At 42.1% G+C, this 21,579-nt stretch overlaps 3 gene segments (V, D, J or C); all 3 read right to left on the bottom strand.

The window, feature by feature from the left end:
- Positions 1 to 10,956: 10,956 nt before the first annotated feature.
- LOC103164452 lies at positions 10,957 to 11,424 on the bottom strand. The segment is given in 2 exon segments: positions 10,957 to 11,297; positions 11,379 to 11,424. Coding segments are annotated over 2 exon segments (387 nt in total).
- Positions 11,425 to 14,763: 3,339 nt separating this feature from the next.
- Positions 14,764 to 15,175, bottom strand: LOC100757836. The segment is given in 2 exon segments: positions 14,764 to 15,023; positions 15,130 to 15,175. Coding segments are annotated over 2 exon segments (306 nt in total).
- Positions 15,176 to 18,377: 3,202 nt separating this feature from the next.
- On the bottom strand, positions 18,378 to 21,579 carry LOC103164453. The segment is given in 3 exon segments: positions 18,378 to 18,571; positions 21,058 to 21,414; positions 21,534 to 21,579. Coding segments are annotated over 3 exon segments (597 nt in total).

Raw genomic sequence — 21,579 nt, 5'->3', positions numbered from 1 at the left:
CACACTCAGGATGTGGTTGCAACACTGTGTCTTTCACACAGTAATAGACAGCAGAGTCCTCAGATGTCAGGCTGCTGAGCTCCATGTAGGCTGTGCTGGAGGATTTGTCTACAGTCAGTGTGGCCTTGCCCTGGAACTTCTGATTATACTTTGTATTACCATTTCCAGGATAAATCCATCCAATCCACTCCAGACTCTGTCCAGGCTTCTGTTTCACCCAGCTCATAAGATAGCTAGTGAAGGTGTAGCCAGAAGTCTTGCAGGACAACTTCACTGAGGACCCAGGCTTCACCAGCTCAGCCTCAGACTGCGGCAGCTAGACCTGGGAGTGGGCACCTGTGGGGACAAAGGCAGAGTGGATGTCACTGTCACCTGAGTGCATGGCCCCTCCTCATGTCTGGAACTTGGAGCCCTTACCTGTAACTCCTGTCACGAGGAAGAGGATGATCCAGCTCCATCCCATGGTGAGGACCTGTGTGCTCAGTGACTGTGGAGAGGACACTGATCATATGTTGTTGGTGGTGTGGACATTCCTGTATTTACCACATAGACTCACATGATTTGCATATTCAGGAGCAGGGTGCTTCTTAGATAAGGACCTAGTCCAGCTGGAGAAGAAGGAGGTGGAGGACACCTGGGTCAGTCAGCAGGATGCTGAGGTCCAAATCCTCATCCTGTCTGAGGAAGCAGTCATTCCTGAGACATGTGTAGACATTGTGGTTATAACATCATGGCCTAATCTCTCCATTTACAATAGAATCCCACCAGATTCATTAGTTCATTTTCATGACAAAATAGATACACAGGTGGTGATTGCAATGATGAGAATTGTCCATGGGAATTTAATCAATTCCTAAATGGGTAGAATTTTTCACTCTTCTTTCATATATAAGCTATTTATATTTTTCTGTTTCAGCATATTTTAGGTGTATGCTCCTGGTGGCTTTTTTTCTTTTCTTTAATCCTTTTGTATTTGTTCATTAATTTCCTTTCTATTGAGAAAAAGAAAAGTTGTGGGTTTCTTGTAGGAATATGGAAAACAACTAAGAGGAATTGGACATGGAATCTCATCAGAATACAATGTATGAAAAAGTTTTACAAAAATAAAAAATACATAAATATTTTAAAATTAAGGGGAAAATGTATGTAATATTTAACATTGATTGTTAACTGTGTGTAAAATTGTAGACTTCACATATCAACTGTAGCAGATATTGTTCAGCTAATAGACTTTAAGAAGGGAGTGCACAGAGGCTCTGGAGTTCCCTGCAAAACTCATCAGATTTCCATCTGATTTCCTCTGATTAATGGCTCTATTGTGCCCCCTGCTGTCCTTACAATTTTTATATTCTTATCATCCTGAGTTCAATAATTTGGATTGCTAGCAATTAACTTGTCACAACTTCAGTCTTGTTGGTTCCCTCCATCCTGGCCTGTTTAAAATTTAGTTCTTGACAGTTTTTGACAAAGAAGCTAAATTTATGCAATGGAAAAAAGAAAGCATCTTCAACAAATGGTGCTGGCATAACTGAATTTGGCCATTAGACGATTGCAGATCGATCCATATCTATCACCATGCACAAAATTTAATTCCAAATGAATCAAAGATCTCAACATAAATCCAGCCACAGTGAACACCTTAGAAGAGAAAGTGGGAGATACCCTTGAACAAATTGGTACAGGAGACTACTTCATGAACATAATACCAGCAAACAGACATTGAGAAAGATAATTAATAAATTTCTCTCCTGAAACTGAGAAGCTCTGTAAGGCAAAGGACACAGTTATTAAGACAAAACCACAGCCCATGGAATGGGAAAAATATCTTCACCAAACTCTGATGGGGAATGTACTGTATATGTTTATCTTATTGATTGTTAAATAAAATACTGTTTGGCCAATGAAACGGCAAGTTAGGCAGGACTAGGAGTCAAAGAGGATTCTGGGAAATGTAGTAGAGAAGTGCTGATCCAGGCAGGAAGTGACATGGCAAGGAGACTCATATTTAAGCGAAGGAGAAACAGGAGGGGCCTTTTTTCCCCCTCCACTCCTCCTCCAGCGGCAGGATGTAATCCACCGGCAAGGAGGGACCCCAATAAGGCGTCCGATAAGATAAGTCTTATAAAATATATAGATTTATGATAATTGAGACTGAACTAACAGATGAGAATCCTAGTCATTGGCCAAGCAGCTTTGAACCTAATACAAGTTTCTGTGTATTCATTTGGGCCTAACTCGGGCAGGCAGCTGGCATAAAGCTCACACGTGGCAGTGGGGCTCAGGCGACATTTGGCAGAAAGATTTATTGTAACAAACCCACATCTGAGAGGGCTGATTTCCAAAATATACAGTGAACTCAAGATGCTAGCCACCAAAACATCAAACAATGAAATTAATAAGTAGGGTACAGAACTAAATAGATTATTTCTCAACAGAGGAATCTAAAGTCGCTGAAAGAGACTTAAGAAAGAGCTCAACATCTTAGCCATCAGGGAAATGCAACTCAAAACAACTCTGAGATACCATCTTACACCGGCCAGAATGGCTAAAATCAAAACCACCAATGACAGTCTATGCTGGAGAGTATATGGAGAAAAAGGAACACTGCTCCATTGCTGGTGGGAGTGCAAACTTGTAAGACCACTTTGGAAATCAGTATGGTGGTTTCTCAAGAAAATGGGAATCAGTCTACCCAAGCTCCAGCAATTTCTCTCTTGGGCATATACCCAAATAATGCACATTCATACAACAAGGACCTATGTTCATTTATGTTCATAACAGCATTGTTTATAATGGCCAGAACCTGCAAGCAACCTAGGTGCCCCTCATCGGAAGAATGGATAAAGAAAATGTGATAGATTTATACAATGGAGTACCACTCAGCAGAAAAAGAGCAATGGAACCTTGAAAATCGCAGGCAAATGAATGGAACTAGAAGAAACCATCCTGAGTGAGGTAACCCAGTCACAAAAAGAAAAACATAATATGTACTTACTCATAAATGAATTTTAGACAGATCAAAGGATTACCAGGCTACAATCCACACTGACAGAGAAGCTAGGACACAAGGAGGACTGTAAGAGAAGAATGCTTGCCCCACCCCTACGCCCTACCCCTCACCCCCAGAAAAGGGGAAGGGGATAGAATCTCCTGAGCTAATTGGGAGCATGAGGGTAGGGGAGAGAAAGCTGGGAGATTGAGAGAGAGAGTAGAGGAGGGGAGTGGAGGAAATGGGGGAGCAGGCAGGTTGAGTTGTGGGAAGAATAGAGGAGAGCATGATGAGAGATACCATAGCATAGGGAGCTATTATAGTTTCAAGGAGAGATTTGGCACTAGGGAGATTTCCGGAGATCAACAAGGACAACACCAATTGACAATCTAAGCAATAGTGGAAAGGCTACCCTAAATTCCCTTCTGCTATAATGAGACTGATAACTATCTCATATGCTATCCTAGAGCCTTCATCCAGTGGCTGATGGAAGCAGAGGCAGACATCCACTGCTAAACACTGAACCCCACAACTGTAATCTAGTTGCTGAGAGGGAGGAGTAAAGAGCAAAGGGGACAAGACCAGGCTGGTGAAACCCACAGAAACAACCGACCTGAACAAGGGGGAGCCCATGGACCCCAGACTAATGTCTGGGAGGCCAGCACAGGACTGACCCTGACCCCTGAACATGGATGTCAATGAGGAGGCCTATGAACTCTGCGGGGCCTCTGGCTGTAGATCAGTATTTATCCTGTTGTGAGAAAGGACTTTAGGAGCCCATTCTACATGGAGGGATGCTCTCTCAGCCTGGACACAAGGGGACAGATGGGGCGGGGCTAGCCACTGCCCAGGATGATATGACAGACTTTGGGGATCACCCATGGAGGGCCTCATCCTCCCTGGGGAGCATATGGGGGTGAGTTTTGAGAGGAGTTGAGGAAGAGGGAGAGGGATTGACTGTGAAGCAGGCTTGTTTCTAATTTAAATTAATGAAAAAATTCTTTGGAAAAATATATTAATACATTTTCTCAAATTGCATTGATTCCTTACTCTGTTAAACATTTCAACACACACATGAACTGCTTGACCTGCCATCTGTCTATTCTGTCATGTGGAAAGCTTTCACTTGTTATCACCACAGAAATCATATTGTCTTGTAGTATTTTCATTTTGTGTAAGTGACACTTGATTTCTTCTTGTCACTATTTTTAATATAAATGTCAATAACAAACTTTCACAAGTCTCTTGTGGGGCCAGAGTCTACCTCTTCAGAGATCTTTCACAATACCACAAGCCACTAAGCACAATGTGTCTTTGTCAACTGTTTGGCTGAAGCTAAGCTGTCTGCAGAGCACAGGGGGTAGTGCAGAGATTCAAAGGTGTTGAGTCTTTCTCTACTGCAAATGAGAACTCTTCCATCTTTTCACCATGAGCAAGGAGTTACTTAATGATGGATGTGTGCAGTTTATGAATGGGCTTCCCGGTTGTCCACAGATTCAGGCATGAAATTATGTAGATGTTAAACACATGTTTTGTGAATGAAAGCTCTTCCCACACAAATACTGTTCAGTGAAAATGTTTGATTTCTACTGATAATGAGGTGATGATGGGAAAATAAGAAACTATTTTCTCCTTTGCTGTGAGGTAGGGTTAGTGTGGGGGCTCCTGGATAGAGGACACCTGGAGCAGAACTTTCCTGAGGCAAGGTTCAGTTGCAGGTGGGCAATTATCAGGATGAAAGACAACTCACCTCACAGAGACCAGGGCACTGAGTCCTAGAGTTCAGTGCTCAGCAGGAAATCTATCTGTCAGTGTCTGCGAACTGGCTCAAGATAGAGGAACGGAATAAAATCATAAATAGTTCTTCTACGGATTATTAATATTTTGACTTAGCAGACATATCCCCAGTTTAACCAGGACTCTTTTAATCTTTAAGATTCTATGAAAAACACAGAAGAAAAAGTCAGGAAAACTGGGACAGACATTTTTCCTACAACTGTCCCCAATGGGCATGGGAGCTGCAGGCTGAGCCTCAGCTTAGTTTAATGTGAGCGGCTCCCATCAATGATGAGAACTGAGGTCAGAGGTTGTTCCAGAGGAAACAAACTCTGGTAGGATATATGATGATGATGAAAGGTATTCATTAAGTAGTAGATAATGACTCAGGTCTGTTACTGAGGTACACAGGTCTCAGGAAAACAGATATATGTGAGACCTTGTACACTTCTCTATGCTCTAGAACCCCATCTTCTATGGACCCTTGCAGGTCCTACTTTTCCTATACAGAAACTGATTCCACTATGAGAGAAATTGTCTTTATAGTGAGTGAGACAGTCTTTGAACTGGGTCATTTCTGTTATTGTAGCAATCCCAGGAGAGTGGCATAGATTATAATAACTAACTGATCTTGTGTCCTTCTAGGGGAGGGTTCTAACTGCCATAGGAGATGGTCTCCTGGGCCTTGTATGTGGTTAACTGAGAGGAACCAACTCTGAGTAGAGTCAGGAAACACCCTTTCTGGCCCCTCTGCACTTACTCCCCAGGCTCTGCATAACTAACTTATCGTTGCTCTCCCTTTGTGCTGTCTCATGACAAACATATTTAGCAATGCTGTTGATTTTATGAACTTGATGTAATAATGGGCTATGTCCCTTTTTGTTTACTTTGACAGAACTTTGCATCCAGTTGATTAATCTCACTCCCATGTAGAGATTGCTCTGAAATGTGTATTGGCAGGATTGTACTCTCTCAGATATCCTGCACAGGTTATGGATGCTGTCCTTGGAATCTATTGTAACTGGGATGCATCAGGGGAGCCATAAGATGAAGTTCTGTGGGGGATAGAAGCTTTGTCTATTCTTGAGAAATGCATCCTGTCCCATATGAAGTAATACTATGAACCTTGCATAGGTCCAGATGGTTCAAAATTAACAACAACCCAACAATTATATCAGTCTTAGTCTTTCTGTTGCTGTTTTCCCAGAATTCACAGATAAGGGAACCCTTATTTCCTTTCTAATCTGACACTGGTTAAGTTTGGAAAAAAGAATTCATGATGGTGTTGACACTTCATGTTGCACCAAAAAATACAGGGCAGAACTAGGCCTTGGAGGTCAAGGAATTTCTGTCCACCATTACTTGGTGCAAGAGACACTTCCTGAGTATCATGTGATCTTTGGGAAAAGGCCCAGAGGATAAGGAGGGATAATGATGACGTATGAGAGTAAATAACCCTGAGTGTTGGCAAGAAATTCCAATCAACGCTTAACCTGAGAGTGCTCATGTATTTGAGTAGACCCAGGTCAGATGGGGAGCAAATTGGGTTTTCTCACCACAGGGTTTTGTTTATATTACTACTTAGTGTTGTTCAGAGTTACTAAACCAACAAACAAGTGAATGGAATGAATGAACGAATAAATAAATAAATCTATACACACAGAGAATCCCACTATCAACTGTTGTGGTGATATATTGTTTTTGATCTAATATAGCCACTGGTAAGCATTTTACAAAGCCAGCCTCACTAGTTAGCTCTAGAAACTCTACAGTGGTGGCACACACATTTAATCCCAGGACTCAGGATTAGGAGATGGATCTCTGAGTCCAAAGTCACCCCTAGCAACAACACAGTGAATCAGAGTTCATGCTTCTAATTCCAGGATTTGACAGATATCTATGGTAGGGTCATTCAGTGTCAGGATTATTGTTTGGCCAAGTTGAGAAGACCATCAGAGTTGGAGTGAATCTGAGTATCAGTGAAGTCTGGAACAGTTTGAGCATAGGGAGTGGCCAGCTGTTTTGCTTCTCTGATCTTTAACTTGAAACTTAAACCCCACTATCTGTCTCTGGGTCTTTTATTTTTCATGTCACACACTGTATTATTACTTTTTATTATTGTTTTAATTAAAGTAGTCAGATTGAAGCCATGTTATCAATGGAAGTATTGTTTCTATTCCTAACATTCAGCCTTTCTGCAGCAAAGACTTATGTGTTTTCTCCAAATTAAGCAACCCAATCACACAGTCACACAGTCTCTCTCTCTCTGTCTCTCTCTGTCTCTCTCTCTGTCTCTCTCTCTCTGTCTCTCTCTGTCTCTCTCTCTCTCTCTCTCTCACACACACACACACACACACTCAAACACACACAACAAAAGCATACAAAGAAAGAAAATTTTGGAATCAGACATGTAAAAGTTTTAACAGAGTCAAGAATCAAGAGAAGTCATAATTTGGCCTCATTGCATTTAACAAAAAAGTTTATGTTTGTACATTAGAAGCATGGAGGGCATTTTGCACCTTACAGTCGCTGATGTCTAGGTTACAAAGACAATCAAGCTTCAGGAAACAGGGAAGTGAGTACGCAGGCATCCTGATGACATGAACTGGTCTCTTACAGTCCCAGTGTGGAATCCCATTGCTCTGTCTGAAATGTTATCTGAGAAGGGGCCAAGTTGCAAAATAATGTATTGACACAGGTTGTCTTTGTTTTTCTTCATTAAAAAAAAGAAGTCAATGGAGGTTGGCACTGAAACTGGTGCCCACAGAGAATCATTCTTCCCTCGTAAACACTTTCTGCATTTGTTCAGGTAGGAATAGGTGACATATTGTTTTAAAAATGTTAGTCAAGCCTGGCATTGGTGACGCATGCCTTTAATCCAAGCACTCTATTGACAGAGGCAGGCAGATATCTGTAAGTTCAAGGCCAGGCTCCAAAAAATGCAGAGAAACCCTGTCTGGATAAACAAACAAAAAAGTATGTTAGTCAAAACAGAATTTGTGATTGTTAGAGGCATTATCAATTCCTAAAGTGTATAATTATAAAAGGATCCCCCAGAAAACCAGCAGGTGGAGAGAGCACCAAGATAAAAAAAAATCAATTATGTCTGAACCTGGGCCTAATGTGTGTTGAGTGCCTCCTTTTGGCTATGGGATTCTGTCAGGGAGATTTTTCTCTGGGCTCACACTGAAGACTCCTCATTGTGTCCCTTGTACAGTAATAAGTGGCAGTGTCCTCAGTTCTCAGGCTGTTCATTTGCAATGCTTTTTGAATCATCTCTGGAGATGGTGAATCTGTCTTTCACTGAATCCACGTAATAGGTTCCATAATTATAACTTTAGTGCCTATGGGAGCAACCCACTCCAGCCCCTTTCCTGGAGCCTGGCGGACCCATTTCATGGCAGCATTACTGAAGGTGAATCCAGAGGTTGCACAGGAGAGTTTCAATGACCACTGAGGCTTCACTAATCCTCTACCAGACTCAAGCAGCTGCACCTCACAGTGGACACCTGCAAACAGAGAGGATCCTGATGAAGAAACTGTCACAAAGTCTACTGTCTCTCTCACTCATGTCTCCGCACACACTCAGCATCCCGTGTTATCTACATTTTAAAAGCACAACAAAGAAAACCCAGAGCAGCCCCAACCCCATGTTGATTGTCGTGTTTTCAGTGCTGTTCACTGAATGGGAAGACAGGGTTAGAGTCCTCTGCTTGAACTGCCTGGTAAGGTCACAGCTGGTTTTCCTGAGCAGAGGGAGGCTTTATTTGCATATCTTCCTTCTTTATCTCAAGCTCTGTTGTGTGTGAGCCCTTGGCTCAGCAGGTAATGTTGCAAATGTCTGACAGAAGTAGTGAGGACCATGATTTCATTAAAATGTTACTCATATTGTATTTGTAATAAATATTTTAGCAGCATTAATTTATTTTCATTGTGCTTTCTGTATAATATCTGTTAGGAAAGGCAATAAAGAGTTTATGTGCCTCATGAAGGAGAGGAGTCTGTTACCTCATCTCCAGTTCCAAGGTTGTATGTCCTCCTAGCTCTTCAATTTTCCTGAGAATGTAGGACTTCCTTGGTGGATGTGAGATCAGTCTCATGTGGACCCTTGGAATATCCACCCCTTATTAGAAGGGAGAGTTGGGTCCTAATTGTGCAACAGAGTAATTAAATCTACTGTTAGAGAAACTGTGCTTGTTATAGATAAGAGGGTTGGTGGATTGTGGCATTAATGTTTTTGTGGCATTCTCTGGTAAAGGGACCTTATTAAAGCAACTAAATGCAATGAGCTGATGATGTGAAGTCATTTATGCATCAGCCCTTAAATGATCAAATCATTTCTCTTATAGGTTTCATATATATCATGGGGTTATATGTGGGAAAGTGAAAGGAGGAACCTCAGAGTGGATGCAGTAACCTCCCTTGCTGTCCCTTGTTGGCACCTGCTCCTTGAGGCCCTGAGTGTCTGAGATGCCAGCATTGCCTGTGGACCTGCATTCCCTTGGCATCAGGTTGATCTTGTCTGGATTTGCTCTGAACCAGAGTCTAGCTGATGTGTAGGACTCACCAGGGTCACCAGTGTGGATATGGACTTCTGCTGCCTGGCTCCCCTGGAGCTCTCTGCCCCTGTGCACAGTAGGTGTTGCCATATCAGTGACTTTCTTCTCACAGCTGGACAATTCTCCAGGGATGATTATGACAGATGTGTAACAGAGTTGAAGGGAACCATGTGCACATAAAAATGAACCTGCAGGTCTAGATAGGCCACACATGTCTCTGCGGAGTTGAAGGCATTTGGATATATCAATTTAATAACCTTAGGAATGACTGTAAGAAACAAAATGATCAATTTCACTTCACCAGAGAATTGATAAGAGGAAAGAATTAGGGGAATTTTCAGTTGATGTTTCCTCAGCTGATTTCAGGGTCCTGGTGCCTAGGTGTTCTATAGAGAGAACCTTGTTCTCAGCCCAGACACCTGAAGATCCAGGACTATGCTTTGTATGCAGTGATGACTTGAAGCAAATCAGGCTCCTAATGAACTAAGGGCTGACAAATCCTTGGCCATAAATTTGTTTCCTGAATGTTTGTCTCTCAAATCCTAACAAAGAAAATAAAATTTTTCCAGTCCCATGGACTTCTATGTATTTTATTTTTTCTCTTTTTTTAAAAAATATGACATACCATGTATTTTGATTCTTCCCACCCATGTCCCACAATGCTGTGTCCTCCCAGCCCCTCCTCACTTCCTCTGTCCCTCCCTCCTGGTACTTCCTGTCTATTCTTCCTCCTCACTGTTCCTGCTGTAGACTCCAGGTTTCTGCGGATGGTGATTCTGGACTTAAGAAGAAACCCTATGTAGCCTTAGTGCCAACTGGGTCTATAAGGAGGCTTCTGTGTGGACAGGAGTGGTGGCAAGAGCAGAAAGCTGAAAGCTGATGTCTTCAATGCAAACACAAAGCAGAGAGCCAATCAGTGGACGGTTTATGTCAGAGCTCACATGGATGTCCCCTCTCGGTGACTCCAGCACAGCAATACACAGGAGTGTCCTCAAATCTCAAATGTTATTGGAGATAGACAGTGTTGTTGGACTTGTCTCAGGAATCAGTGAGTAAGTCCTTCGGAGTCTGGGTAATGTTCACTGTTACCATCAGTAACCACTGAGATCCTCTACAGCTCCTTCCCTGAAGCCTGGCAATCACAGATCATCAATCATTGTTCCTACTGATGACTAAACTGGTTTCAGGTAATGATTGTAGCTAGCAATCCAGCCTGAGATAAAAATACACATTCAGTTTCTTAAGACTTAAAAATATGTGAGGTGTTTGGTTAGGTCGCATGTTGTTTATTTGGACTTTCCCTGTAAAATTCATATTCTATTTTTTTCAAAGTTACTCCATCTGATATTCCACTCTCCTCGAATACAGAGGTATCTTTTTCACTATGCATTATCAGAGTTTTCCTCTTTGTCTTTCATTACAGAAGGAGCACGTAAATGGAGATTTTCTCAGGACCTCATTCAGCATCATTTTCTTTATAGCTGTAACTATGAAAAGTTGACAACCACAGTTATGACTCTGAGGAAGAGGAGGAAGGAAAATCGTCACTCAAATGATTATATCTGAGCTAGTCTCCAGGGTGATGTCCTCTGTCACCTCAGTCCCAGGGCAGATTCCTGCCCCTCCAGGGTTTCAGACACACTCATGATGTGGTTGCAACACTGTGTCTCTTGCACAGTAATAGACAGCAGAGTCCTCAGATGTCAGGCTGCTGAGCTCCATGTAGGCTGTGCTGGAGGATGTGTCTGCAGTCAGTGTGGCCTTGCCCTGGAACTTCTGGTTGTACTGACTATCGCCATCTTCAGGATCAATCCATCCAATCCACTCCAGACCCTGTCCAGGCCTCTGCTTCACCCAGTGCATAAAATAGTCAGTGAAGGTGTAGCCAGAAGCCTTGCAGGACAGCTTCACTGAGGACCCAGGCTTCACCAGCTCAGCCCCAGACTGCTGCAGCTGGACCTGGGAATGGACACCTGTGGAGAGAAGGGCAGAGTGGATGTCACTGTCACCTGAGTACATGGCACCTCCTCAAGTCTGGAACTTGGAGCCCTTACCTGTAGCTCCTGTCACGAGGAAGAGGATGATCCAGCTCCATCCCATGGTGAGGACCTGTGTGCTCAGTGACTGTGGAGAGGACACTGATCATGTGTTGTAGTTGGTGTGGACATCACTGTATTTACCACCATAGACTCACATGATTTGCATACTCATGAGCAGGGTGCTTCTTAGATAAGGACCATAGTCCAGCTGGAGAAGAAGGAGGTGGAGGAGACCTGGGTCAGGCAGCAGGATGCTGAGGTCCAAATCGTCATTCTGTCTGAGGAAGCAGCCATTCCTGAGACCTGTGTAGATCCTATTGATATAACATCAAGGCCTCATCCCTCAATTTACAAATAGAATCCCAACCTGAGAAATTATTTCATTTCCCTGACAAATTCACAGGTGTTGGTAGTGATTAGGAAAATAGTTAATGGAAATTACAAAACCTCCTAAATTGTGAGAAATTTCACTCTTTCATCTGTAAGATATTAATGCTTTATTTTTCAGCATGTTGCAGGGTGTGTTACTGGTGAATTTTTTTCTGAATCTAAATAATTTTCTTTTTGTATATTCTTTTGCTTTCAATACAAAAAGGGTTTAGGGTTCTGGTAGGAATATGGAAAATATCTGAGAGGAGTGGGTATAGAATTTCATCAGAATATTTTTCATGAAAATAAAAGTTTTACAAAAATCAAAAATAAATATTTTATAAACTGAGAAAATACACATCTGTGCAATATTTAACAATGAATTTTTACTGTGTTTGAAAATTCTTGACTTCACATATCAACTGTAGCAGGTGTTGTTCAGCTGATAGTCTTTAAGAAGGGAGTCCACAGGGGCTCTGGAGTCCCTCCAATCATCATCTGATTTCCATCCTAGGGATTAATATCTCCATGGGGCCCCCTGCTGTCCTTACAATTTTTATACTCTTATCTTTCTGAGTTTGAAAAGAATAAACTTGTCACAGTCTCAGTCATGCTGTGGCCTCTCCATCCTGGCCTATTTAAAACTCAGTTCTCACTGACCATAATCAGGAGACCCTGGCTGGTGCTTTTAAGGTTTGTATCAACTGGACTCATATAGTTGTTGAAGAATTATTTGCCCAAATACAAGCAAAAATAGGTCATCTCACATTCATTAGATATTGCTCAAAAATGTGTGTCTTTTATTCAGTATATCTAAGACATATTGAGTAACTAATCTATAGACTTCTTGTGTCAAGAGTCTGCCCAATCTCCAGGTTCACTATGTTCGCCCTATGTAACTGGCTGCCATGTGGCCTGACCTCTCCCTGGTGTCAGGGAATAAACAGTGGATATCTTGGTTTTCACCCTCACACTGTACTGTTCAATGAGTTGTGATTGTTTGGATCTCAGTAATCCAACATTCTATAGTCTGTTTCTTTACCAAAACTTCTTAGCACATGGCCGAGTTCACTATCATAGTATCCAGAGAAGGCTAATCCCTGGAAAAGTAGACTTTCTTTTCATTTTCCAGATTCTTCAAAACAGTAATCCTTAACCCTGAACCAACACCAACCATCTCTTCTCCCATTGATCTTCTCTAACTCACAGGTAAAAGCTCCAGCTCTCCTACCTTCAGCTGCATCAGCGATCACAGCAGTGAGCATGCAGGCAATGTGAACAGGAAAACACTAGCAGAAAACTGTGATGAGGACCTCTGTGGCCAATGGAAGGGAGTGAGAGAGACTGTAGGTGACATCATTTGGCATGAGCCTAACAATTAATGCGGATCACAGTGGAGTCAGAACTAGTGGGAAAAACAGGTTGCTTATTAGGAAGTACTCAGATTACGGAGCCAGTCCTTTACCACAAGGCAGGAGAGGGAACAGAGAGCAGCATGCAGGTGACCCTCATTTTAAAGCCTTGCTACATCACTCTGACCACACCCAAGTGTGCATGGTCAGCGTCACCTTGCCAGCCTTCAAGTCGGTGTTCCCCCTATACCCAATGGTCACTTAATCATTTCCAAAAGCTGAAGGTACAGAAAACATCTTCAAAGGCATCACTACACGGGACACTGAGTCAGAAAGTAATCTTTACAAGGATGCAAACCTCAAACAGTAATTGTGTGAAAAATAATAACCATGTGTGCCCTATTACAGACACATGTTGGAAGCCTGAAACATAGACCACTTGTTCCACCAACTGTGTAAAATAACATTAATCATGGAAGCTCTGGCTACTCTTCAACCTGTGATAAAATAAAAAGAATGGTTTTCAGATGATTTAGAATTCCCTTAAATTTCCAATTGAGCTAACCACCATCACCAACTCTTAGAATTACAGACACATTGAAAAATATGGAAAGGTTTATTCATAAAATGTTTATTTCGTCAAATACAATGTGCCACATGGATGCTTTGGATTCCCCATAGGTAAAAACTGATACACTTATTAGAAACTAAACAAACAGTAGTTAATAAAATATTATATTGCAGGGAGCCTCCAAAGGATTGTTAGAGCAGGAAGGGGAAGCCACTTATTCCAACATCTAAACAGCTGTAAGCCTGTTTTTGAGGAAATCATGGGACAGCCCCCAACCTCCTTTACTCCAAGGGATGTCTGCTAGTTCCCAGCAGCCTCAGTAGTACTTCATTGTCTCTACTGGTCTTGAGCACAGGGAGGATTGTGTCTGTGTTCACACTCAAATTTCCTTCCCATGTCTTTGCAAAGTGAGACATAGCAGGTGGTTTATATTTTAACTATTGACTCTTGGAGATATCCCTATTAATACTGGTTTCAATGAGAAGCCACGTCTCGAAAAATTAATACTATAATACCTGTAGATCTTGACTTGGCTGAGTGGATGTCTATCCATTTATTCATTCCTGCAAATCTCATATTTGTGTCTTGTTTATTTATTCCTGATCTTTGGGTTATGAGTATTTGACATACAGGTTTCATAGCAATGTTGAGGCAGCTGTCGACTACAGACTGTAAGGTAATATTTGTGCACCTGTAATGGGCCCCGTCTTGTCCTTGATTTCCCCTTAAATATAATGCTACTCTAATAAAGAAATCTGACTGAGGATCTGCTTGAATCTGAGAAAAAAAGACACAGGAACATCCATGTTTCTTAAATAACAGCAGAAACACAGGAGATATTTTGATGACAACATTCACCCACAGCACAATTATTTAGAGAGACTTTCTTGGGAACTAGAAGATGGAAGGAGCCTAAGCTGCTGAGAAGATTGCTCAGTTATGCCTTCATAGTCTGTGGGATTATCCTGTGTTCTGTGCGTGCTGTGAGCCCCCTGGTGGCCGTGAGCTACCTCACAGTGAGATTTTTGTCTGGGTTCACACTGAGATCACTCACTGTGTGTGTATCTAGAACAGTAATAAGTGGCGGTGTCCTCAGACTTCACACTGTTCATTGCAGGTACAGAGTGTTCTTGGCATTGTCTCTGGAGATGGTGAACCGGCCCTTCACAGATGGCGCATACCTTGTGTAACTGCTATCTTTATTAATTTCTCCAACCCACTCCAGCCCCTTGCCGAGAGCCTGGCGCAACCAGTACATCCAGTAGCCACTGAGGGTGAATCCAGAGGCTGCACAGGAGAGTTTCAGGGACCCTACAGGCTTCACCAGGCCACCCCCAGACTCCACCAGCTGCACCTCACACTGAACACCTGAAAACACAGAAAAATCCTGGTTAAAAAATCATCACACATGTCCATTGTCCCTCAGATTAATGTCCACTCACACAGTCAGCATCTACTGCTCTCCATAAATTACCTTTGAAAAGAGCAACAAGGGAAATCCAGCTCAGCCCCAACTCCATGCTGATCCCTGAGTGAAGTCTTGGGATCCACAGCTGAGCTCCTCTCTCTGAGCCCAGCCCTGACCTTTTTTAAGGTCAGGGCTGGGCTGCTTTTCATGAGCAGAGAGAGGGCCCATTTGCATGTCTTCCAACTTTATAGCAAGCTCTGTAGTGGAGCCTGGATTTGTCAGGTCCTGGGTTATTTGTTAATTTTCTGGAGGAATCAGATCATAATGTTAATGTTGGGGAATCAGATAATGAAGTTAGTGTTGGGGAAATGTTATTAAATTATATCATTTTCAAATCATCTCATATTTCCCTTTTTCTATAAAGACTAATTTTCATGTTCATTTCATCTCAATTCTCTACATCTTGGATTAGGAGAGCAGTGACATTGCTTTGCAGTGCTCATTATTTGTGAAGTCAGCACTACTGTGTGGACCTCATTCCTGATGAACTTAAAACTCCTTCCATAGCTATAGCTTTGTGAGCAGCAGCTTCCTGAGGTTGGGAAACTCCCTTTCTGTATGGAGGTCATGTGACATGCCTGAATTCCAGTGTTCAGCTCATCACATGCATGAGCTTTTCCAGACAGTGTGTGTATTTCTTGTTTTATCATCTAATTCAGTTTTCCTTTGCTGCATGTTTACCTATTTGTCCCTAGAAATGGGGAGTGACTGAGAAGCTGAACTTCAAGGAGAGCTGAGCTTTGACTTCTGTGTCTGCAGGTGGCCCTGTCAGAGGAGCAGCCGGTAGCAATTGAGGTTCAGGTGTCACCTCACCAGGAGATGAAGCCCAGATGGATGAATCTCTGWMAGGCAAAACCTGGAGGCCATAGACTCCAGAATGTCTTTTGCTTCTGCTGTTCCTTTTCATTTTATCTGCTGCCATCTCTCTTTGGTATCTTGAATGGTGTCAATGGGTGTGGGGAGACCCCCACTGCCTGTAATARAGTGTGTTCTCATGTGGAAACATCCCATTCTACTGGGCATATCTACCTGTGCATTATTGTGAAGATGATTTCTTCTTAAGCTTTACTGTCTAATTGATAATAATAAATATTTGTTTGATAATGAAAAATAAATACAAGTAAGTGTCTAACAGCTAGGGCTTCTGAGTTTCACCTCCATGGCTACATAGTCTGTAGTTCAGGTTAATGAATAAGGAAAACAATTGAGTCCCTGGAAYTCAYGCTGTSRCAAATTCTTTCAATCTTAATGTTGAAAGATGCATTCACAGGTTTTGGTGTGCATCGTAGCTTCAACCAAGCCTGAAAATAACTGCAGGTTGAATTAGATGATTTGATAATAGCTTTGAGATTAGATGTAACAGAAAATATCTAAACATAACAAGGACTCGTAGTTGAGTTATAAATTCATTAGGTTAGGGTCAAAAATACAAAGCAGCTTCATTTTTATTGGCTGACATGCTTTATCCTCAGGGTTATCTAAGATGATGATTAGTATCTTGTACCAATTTCTTCCTTCAATCTCCTGATATAAAAAGTGWCAATGCTGGTTTTCAAGTACAAATTTAGATTTTTCATTCTTTTAAGATTTCTTACAAGATTACCWTTCAAGGTAAAGATTGAAATGATTGGCCCTTTCCTTGTAGCCACAAATTGCAGCCTGTCAGTTAAAGAACTGTCTGAGAACACCTTGGTAGCTTATGCTGTTAATCTATAACAGGGTGCTGGGGTATGGTTGTACATGGGTTACATCAACAACTTTCTTTTCATCTGTAATATGTATAATGTTAAGCATATAAGAGATGTGGAAAATACGCTATTCTATTTGCTTTTATTCACTGCAATTATTCTCCTGAAAGTTTCAGTGTAACCACATTGTAATGTTTGTATTGCTTGAAAGATTATGCAGGGGTATAAACACTGTAAGGGAAAATTAAGAATCAGGAGGAGGGAAACATTACGAGAGAAAGAAAGGACATTTCTGGATAGAAATGAGACAAGAGAATAGAACTCAGAAAAAGCATAAAGAAGGAAACCATCAAGAGAGTGTACATGTSTTTTCCCTTAACCCCCTCAGTTAAAATGCCATAGACCTTGACTCCATGGATTCTGTCTGAGCCTTGTGATGCTGTCGTCTGTCCCCCAGGCAGGAAACAAMTCCTCCAAGTGACCTGCACAGKCYKCCAGAAGGACGTCCTCACTTCCATCCCACATRCATTTGTCTTTTATTCCTCAGTCTCATTCAWGCTCTATCCCAGGCAGTTATAATTCCTAATTTTACCAGGGATCCTTAAGTTAGTTTTTTTTTCTAGAGGCTACAGAAGTTAACATACAGGATGCATGTCTGTTTGATTTATCAGTCAGTATATTTAATTATGAAGAATGACACAGGATTGCTTTGTGTGCAGCCTCCACTGTTTGAGTGGTGACTGACATGCTGACAGGACACTTGAACCTGTGGCTCTTATATCTGTTAATTTACTAATTCACATTTGAATGGGCTCCAGGGTCCAGAACTGTAGATTACCCAGCTGAGCTCTAGGATATCATGGGAGAACAGTGTTGGTCTCTGTGTTTAGCAACAAGAGTCAAGCAGACTAGAATACAGGTCAGCTCATAGATTTCTGCACATGATACAGACAAAGGAGGGACAGTGGTATTGGGAAGCTTTGGTTTAGAAAACACAGATCTGGGCAGATCTGAACCTGATGGACACTGCAGGGACAGAGGAGGAGAGAGAGAGGATTCCAGACCAGCTAGATTTTATGGTCTAACTAACTTGGTTCTGCATAAATCCTGGCTTTTTCTTAAACACACATTCTATGAAAATTATAATCATGAAATCTGACCAAGCCTCTGCCTAGAATGTGAAAATATTCAGGAGTGTCCTCCAACTTCTTCACCATGTGATTTCATTGACAAAGGCGGGGTCCTTTATGTCCTCATCTCTATCAGTTTGCATTTAGTTCATGAGGGACTATGCCTCATATTTTTATACTAGTACAAAAATATAATGTTTTGAGATCATCATATCACTTCAGTACATACATGTAGAGAGAATTCCGCGGAAACTTGTTAGATTAAAAAAAAATGGAGCCCATATACTAGAGAGGATCATGTCTGCATTATTTGCTGTGTTCTGTGTGTGCTGTGCGCCCCCTGGTGGCTGTGAGTGGCCTCACAGTGAGGTTTATGTCTGGGTTCACACTGAGATCCCTGACTGTGTCTATAACACAGTAATAAGTGGTGGTGTCTTCAGACTTCGCACTGTTCATTTGCAGGTAGAGTGTTCTTGGCATTGTCTCTGGAGATGGTGAATCGATACTTCAAGGACGGTGCATACTTTGTGGTACTGCTATCTCCATTAATTTCTGCAATGCACTCCAMCCCCTTGCCAGGAGCTTGGCGGACCCAACCCATCCAGTGGTCACTGAAGGTGAATCCAGAGGCTGCACAGGAGAGTTTCAGGGACTATCCAGGCTGCACTAGGCCACCCCCAGACTCCACCAGCTCTGCCTCGCACTGGACACCTGCAAACACAGAGAATCCTGTCAGTAACTGACAAACAAGCTTGGTATTTATACCACTCTTGTACACAAACATACTCAGTACCTATTAACAGAGCAACAAGGAAAACCCAAATCAGCCCCAAATCCATGGTGTGGGTGTTGTTTAGTGCTGCTCACTGAATGGCGAGACCTGGAAATCCAGGGCTGGGCTCCTTTGCTTGAGCTCAGGGTCAGTGCTGGGCTCGTTTTCATYAGAAGAGACAGGCCTTATTTGCATGTCTTCCTGGTATATGATAAGTTCTGTTGTGGGAGCCTAGAAATGTCAGGTCCTAGTTTGTGTATAATTGTGCTTTGGATAGTCTGGCAATAAAGATAATGGTTGGAAAGTTTTGTATCATATTAAGATATTCTCCCTGATAAACACAGAGTCTCAATCTATTTCATTTATACTGGCAAACAGAAGAAAGATGCATTTTAGTGTTAGTTTCCCCCAGTTCTCCATGTTCTGGATTATACAGGGCAGTGGACATTGCTTTGTCATGTGCTCTGTAGCTCTTTTCTGTAAGCATTGTCCCTACTGTGTGAGCTTCAACCTTGATGGACATGGCACTCCCTGAGTTGTATGTAGCCCTGAGTACTGCTGTCTGCTGAGGTTGGGAACCCCTTTTATTGTGACAGAGGTTAGTTTGGTGGAAAAGTTACTATAAATAAAGATAGGATGAAATGTTGCCCCTAGTAAAACAGGGGCTTCAGAGGATAGAAAATAAGTACAATGAAATGTCACACAGTTAGAACATGTGACTTTCTACTGCGGAGTCTTACAGACTGTGGCTTAGGTTAATCATTAAGAGAAAGATCTGAGTCACAGAAGTCCAGCTAGCCCAAATTCTTTTAATCTTAGTGTTGGGAGATGTGCTTACAGGTTTAAAAGTGCATCCACACTGAAAGAAATCTTTTGGAATGACTTAAGCCTAGTTGAAAGTATTTTGCTAACAGCTTCAAGGTGAAAACCTTGGGAAATAACCTGAAGTTTAAAAAGGCACAGAGTGGAATGAAAGATCTCATTAAGGTCCAGGAAAAAATATACAGCAGCCAGTTATTGTTGGCTGACATGCCTTCCTTGCTAGGATTGGTTAGTGACAAGAGGCAATGATTAATTCCTTGTGCCATTTTCTGCCCTTACCCTTACTGATCTAATATATAATGTATATGCATATAAACAGATCTGTTAATGAATGGGGGTGCACGCTGAGGATTTAAAATAGAGATGTTTCTTTTTCATATATAATTTTTAGGTTTATGATTCTTCTAAGATTTTTTGAAAAATTATCTTTAGAGATAAATAATAAAATTATTGGTCCTTTCTTTGTAACTGCAAAATGCAGCCTGGCAGTAAAACAATAGCTTTCTTGCTTGGACATTGTTAATCTGTAACAAATTGCTTGGATATGAATGTATGTTTTCCTTGGGCGATTTGTTTTTCACCTGTAAAAGCTAAAAGGTTAACCATGTAAGGAATATGGAAAATGTGTTATTTTTTTTTACTTGATTCATTGTAAGAATTCACTTGAAAAGTAGAATGTAACCACATAGTAATTTTTGTATTGCTGGAAAGATTCTACTGTGGTAGGTGAGAGCTGTAAGGAAAGAATGAAGACAGGAGAAGGAAAACACCAGGAAAGATGTAGAAGGAGATTTAGGAGCCAGACAAGAGGGATAGAGGGGACGGATCCAGATACAAGTAAGAAAAGAAAGGAAGAACTGAGCCAGAAGCTGACACAGAGACCTTCAATGTGTGTGAGTGTGTGTGTCAGTGTGTGTGTGTGTGTGTCAGTGTGTGTGTTAGTGTGTGAGTATGTGTGTGAGTGTATGTGAGTGTGTTGTGAGTGTGTGAATGTGTGAGTGAGTCTGTGTGCCTATGTGTGAATGTGTGAGTGTGTGTATGTGTGTATGTGTGTGAATGTGTGAGCATATGTGTTAGTGTTTGACAGTGCGTGTGAGTGTGTATTTGAGAGTGTGAGTGTTTGTGTGTGTGTGTGTGTGTGTGAATATGTGTGTGTGTGTGTGTTCATATGTGTGTGTGTGTTCCTTCCCTTCTTTACCATCCCCAGAGATTTAAAAGCTGTCCCCCTCACCAGCTCCAGATAATTCAGAAAACTCAGGTTTATTGGTAGTGAGCTGACATCGTAGGTTTCCTGTCAAACCGTAAGATACTGGAGACTGGTCCTCAGGGAAGCGATACTGGGGTAGTAAACACACAGTGTGTGCAGACTGCTGAGGTGGATCTGGGCTAGGAGACATGATATGGCAGGGACTTGGTAGCTTCCGATAAAGCCTGGAGTATATTAAAGGCAGAGACACTGGTCTACAAAGGAGGTTTGTAAGGAAGAAAGAGGAGGGGAAATGTGCCCCCTGTTGGTACAAACCTCCCTGCAGTGAGGTTTGTGTCTGGAGTCCCCTCATTGTGGAGTCCCTTACACAGTAGTAAGTGGCTGTGTCCTCAGGTTTCAGGCTGTCCATTTGCAAGTACAGGATGCTTTTAGAATTATCTCTGGAGATGGTGAACCGGCCCTTCACAGATGCACTGTACTGTGTTGTGTAACTACTCGCTTTGTTTCTACTCTCTGCAACCCACTCCAGCCCCTTCCCTGGAGGTTGGCGGAACCAGCTCATGTAGTAATCACTGAAGGTGAACCCAGAGGCTGCACAGGAGAGTTTCAGGGAATCCGCAGGACGTATGAAGCCTCCCCTAGTCTCCACCAGCTGCACATCACACTGGACACCTGCAATAGGAGAGAACCCTGGTCAGGAAAATGTTACACACATCCATTGTCCCTCTTACTCACGCCCTCTTCTTACTCGGGCTCCCACACACTCAGCATCTCTTGTTCCCATAAACGACCTTTATAAATAGATACGAGGAAGATGCAGCTCAACCAGAACTCCAT

This window comes from Cricetulus griseus, unplaced genomic scaffold (assembly GCF_003668045.3).
Source record: "Cricetulus griseus strain 17A/GY unplaced genomic scaffold, alternate assembly CriGri-PICRH-1.0 unplaced_scaffold_56, whole genome shotgun sequence".
Taxonomy (NCBI): Eukaryota; Metazoa; Chordata; class Mammalia; order Rodentia; family Cricetidae; genus Cricetulus; species Cricetulus griseus.
The sequence above is the reverse complement of the archived record's forward strand: the minus strand, read 5'-3'. Positions and strand labels throughout refer to the sequence as shown.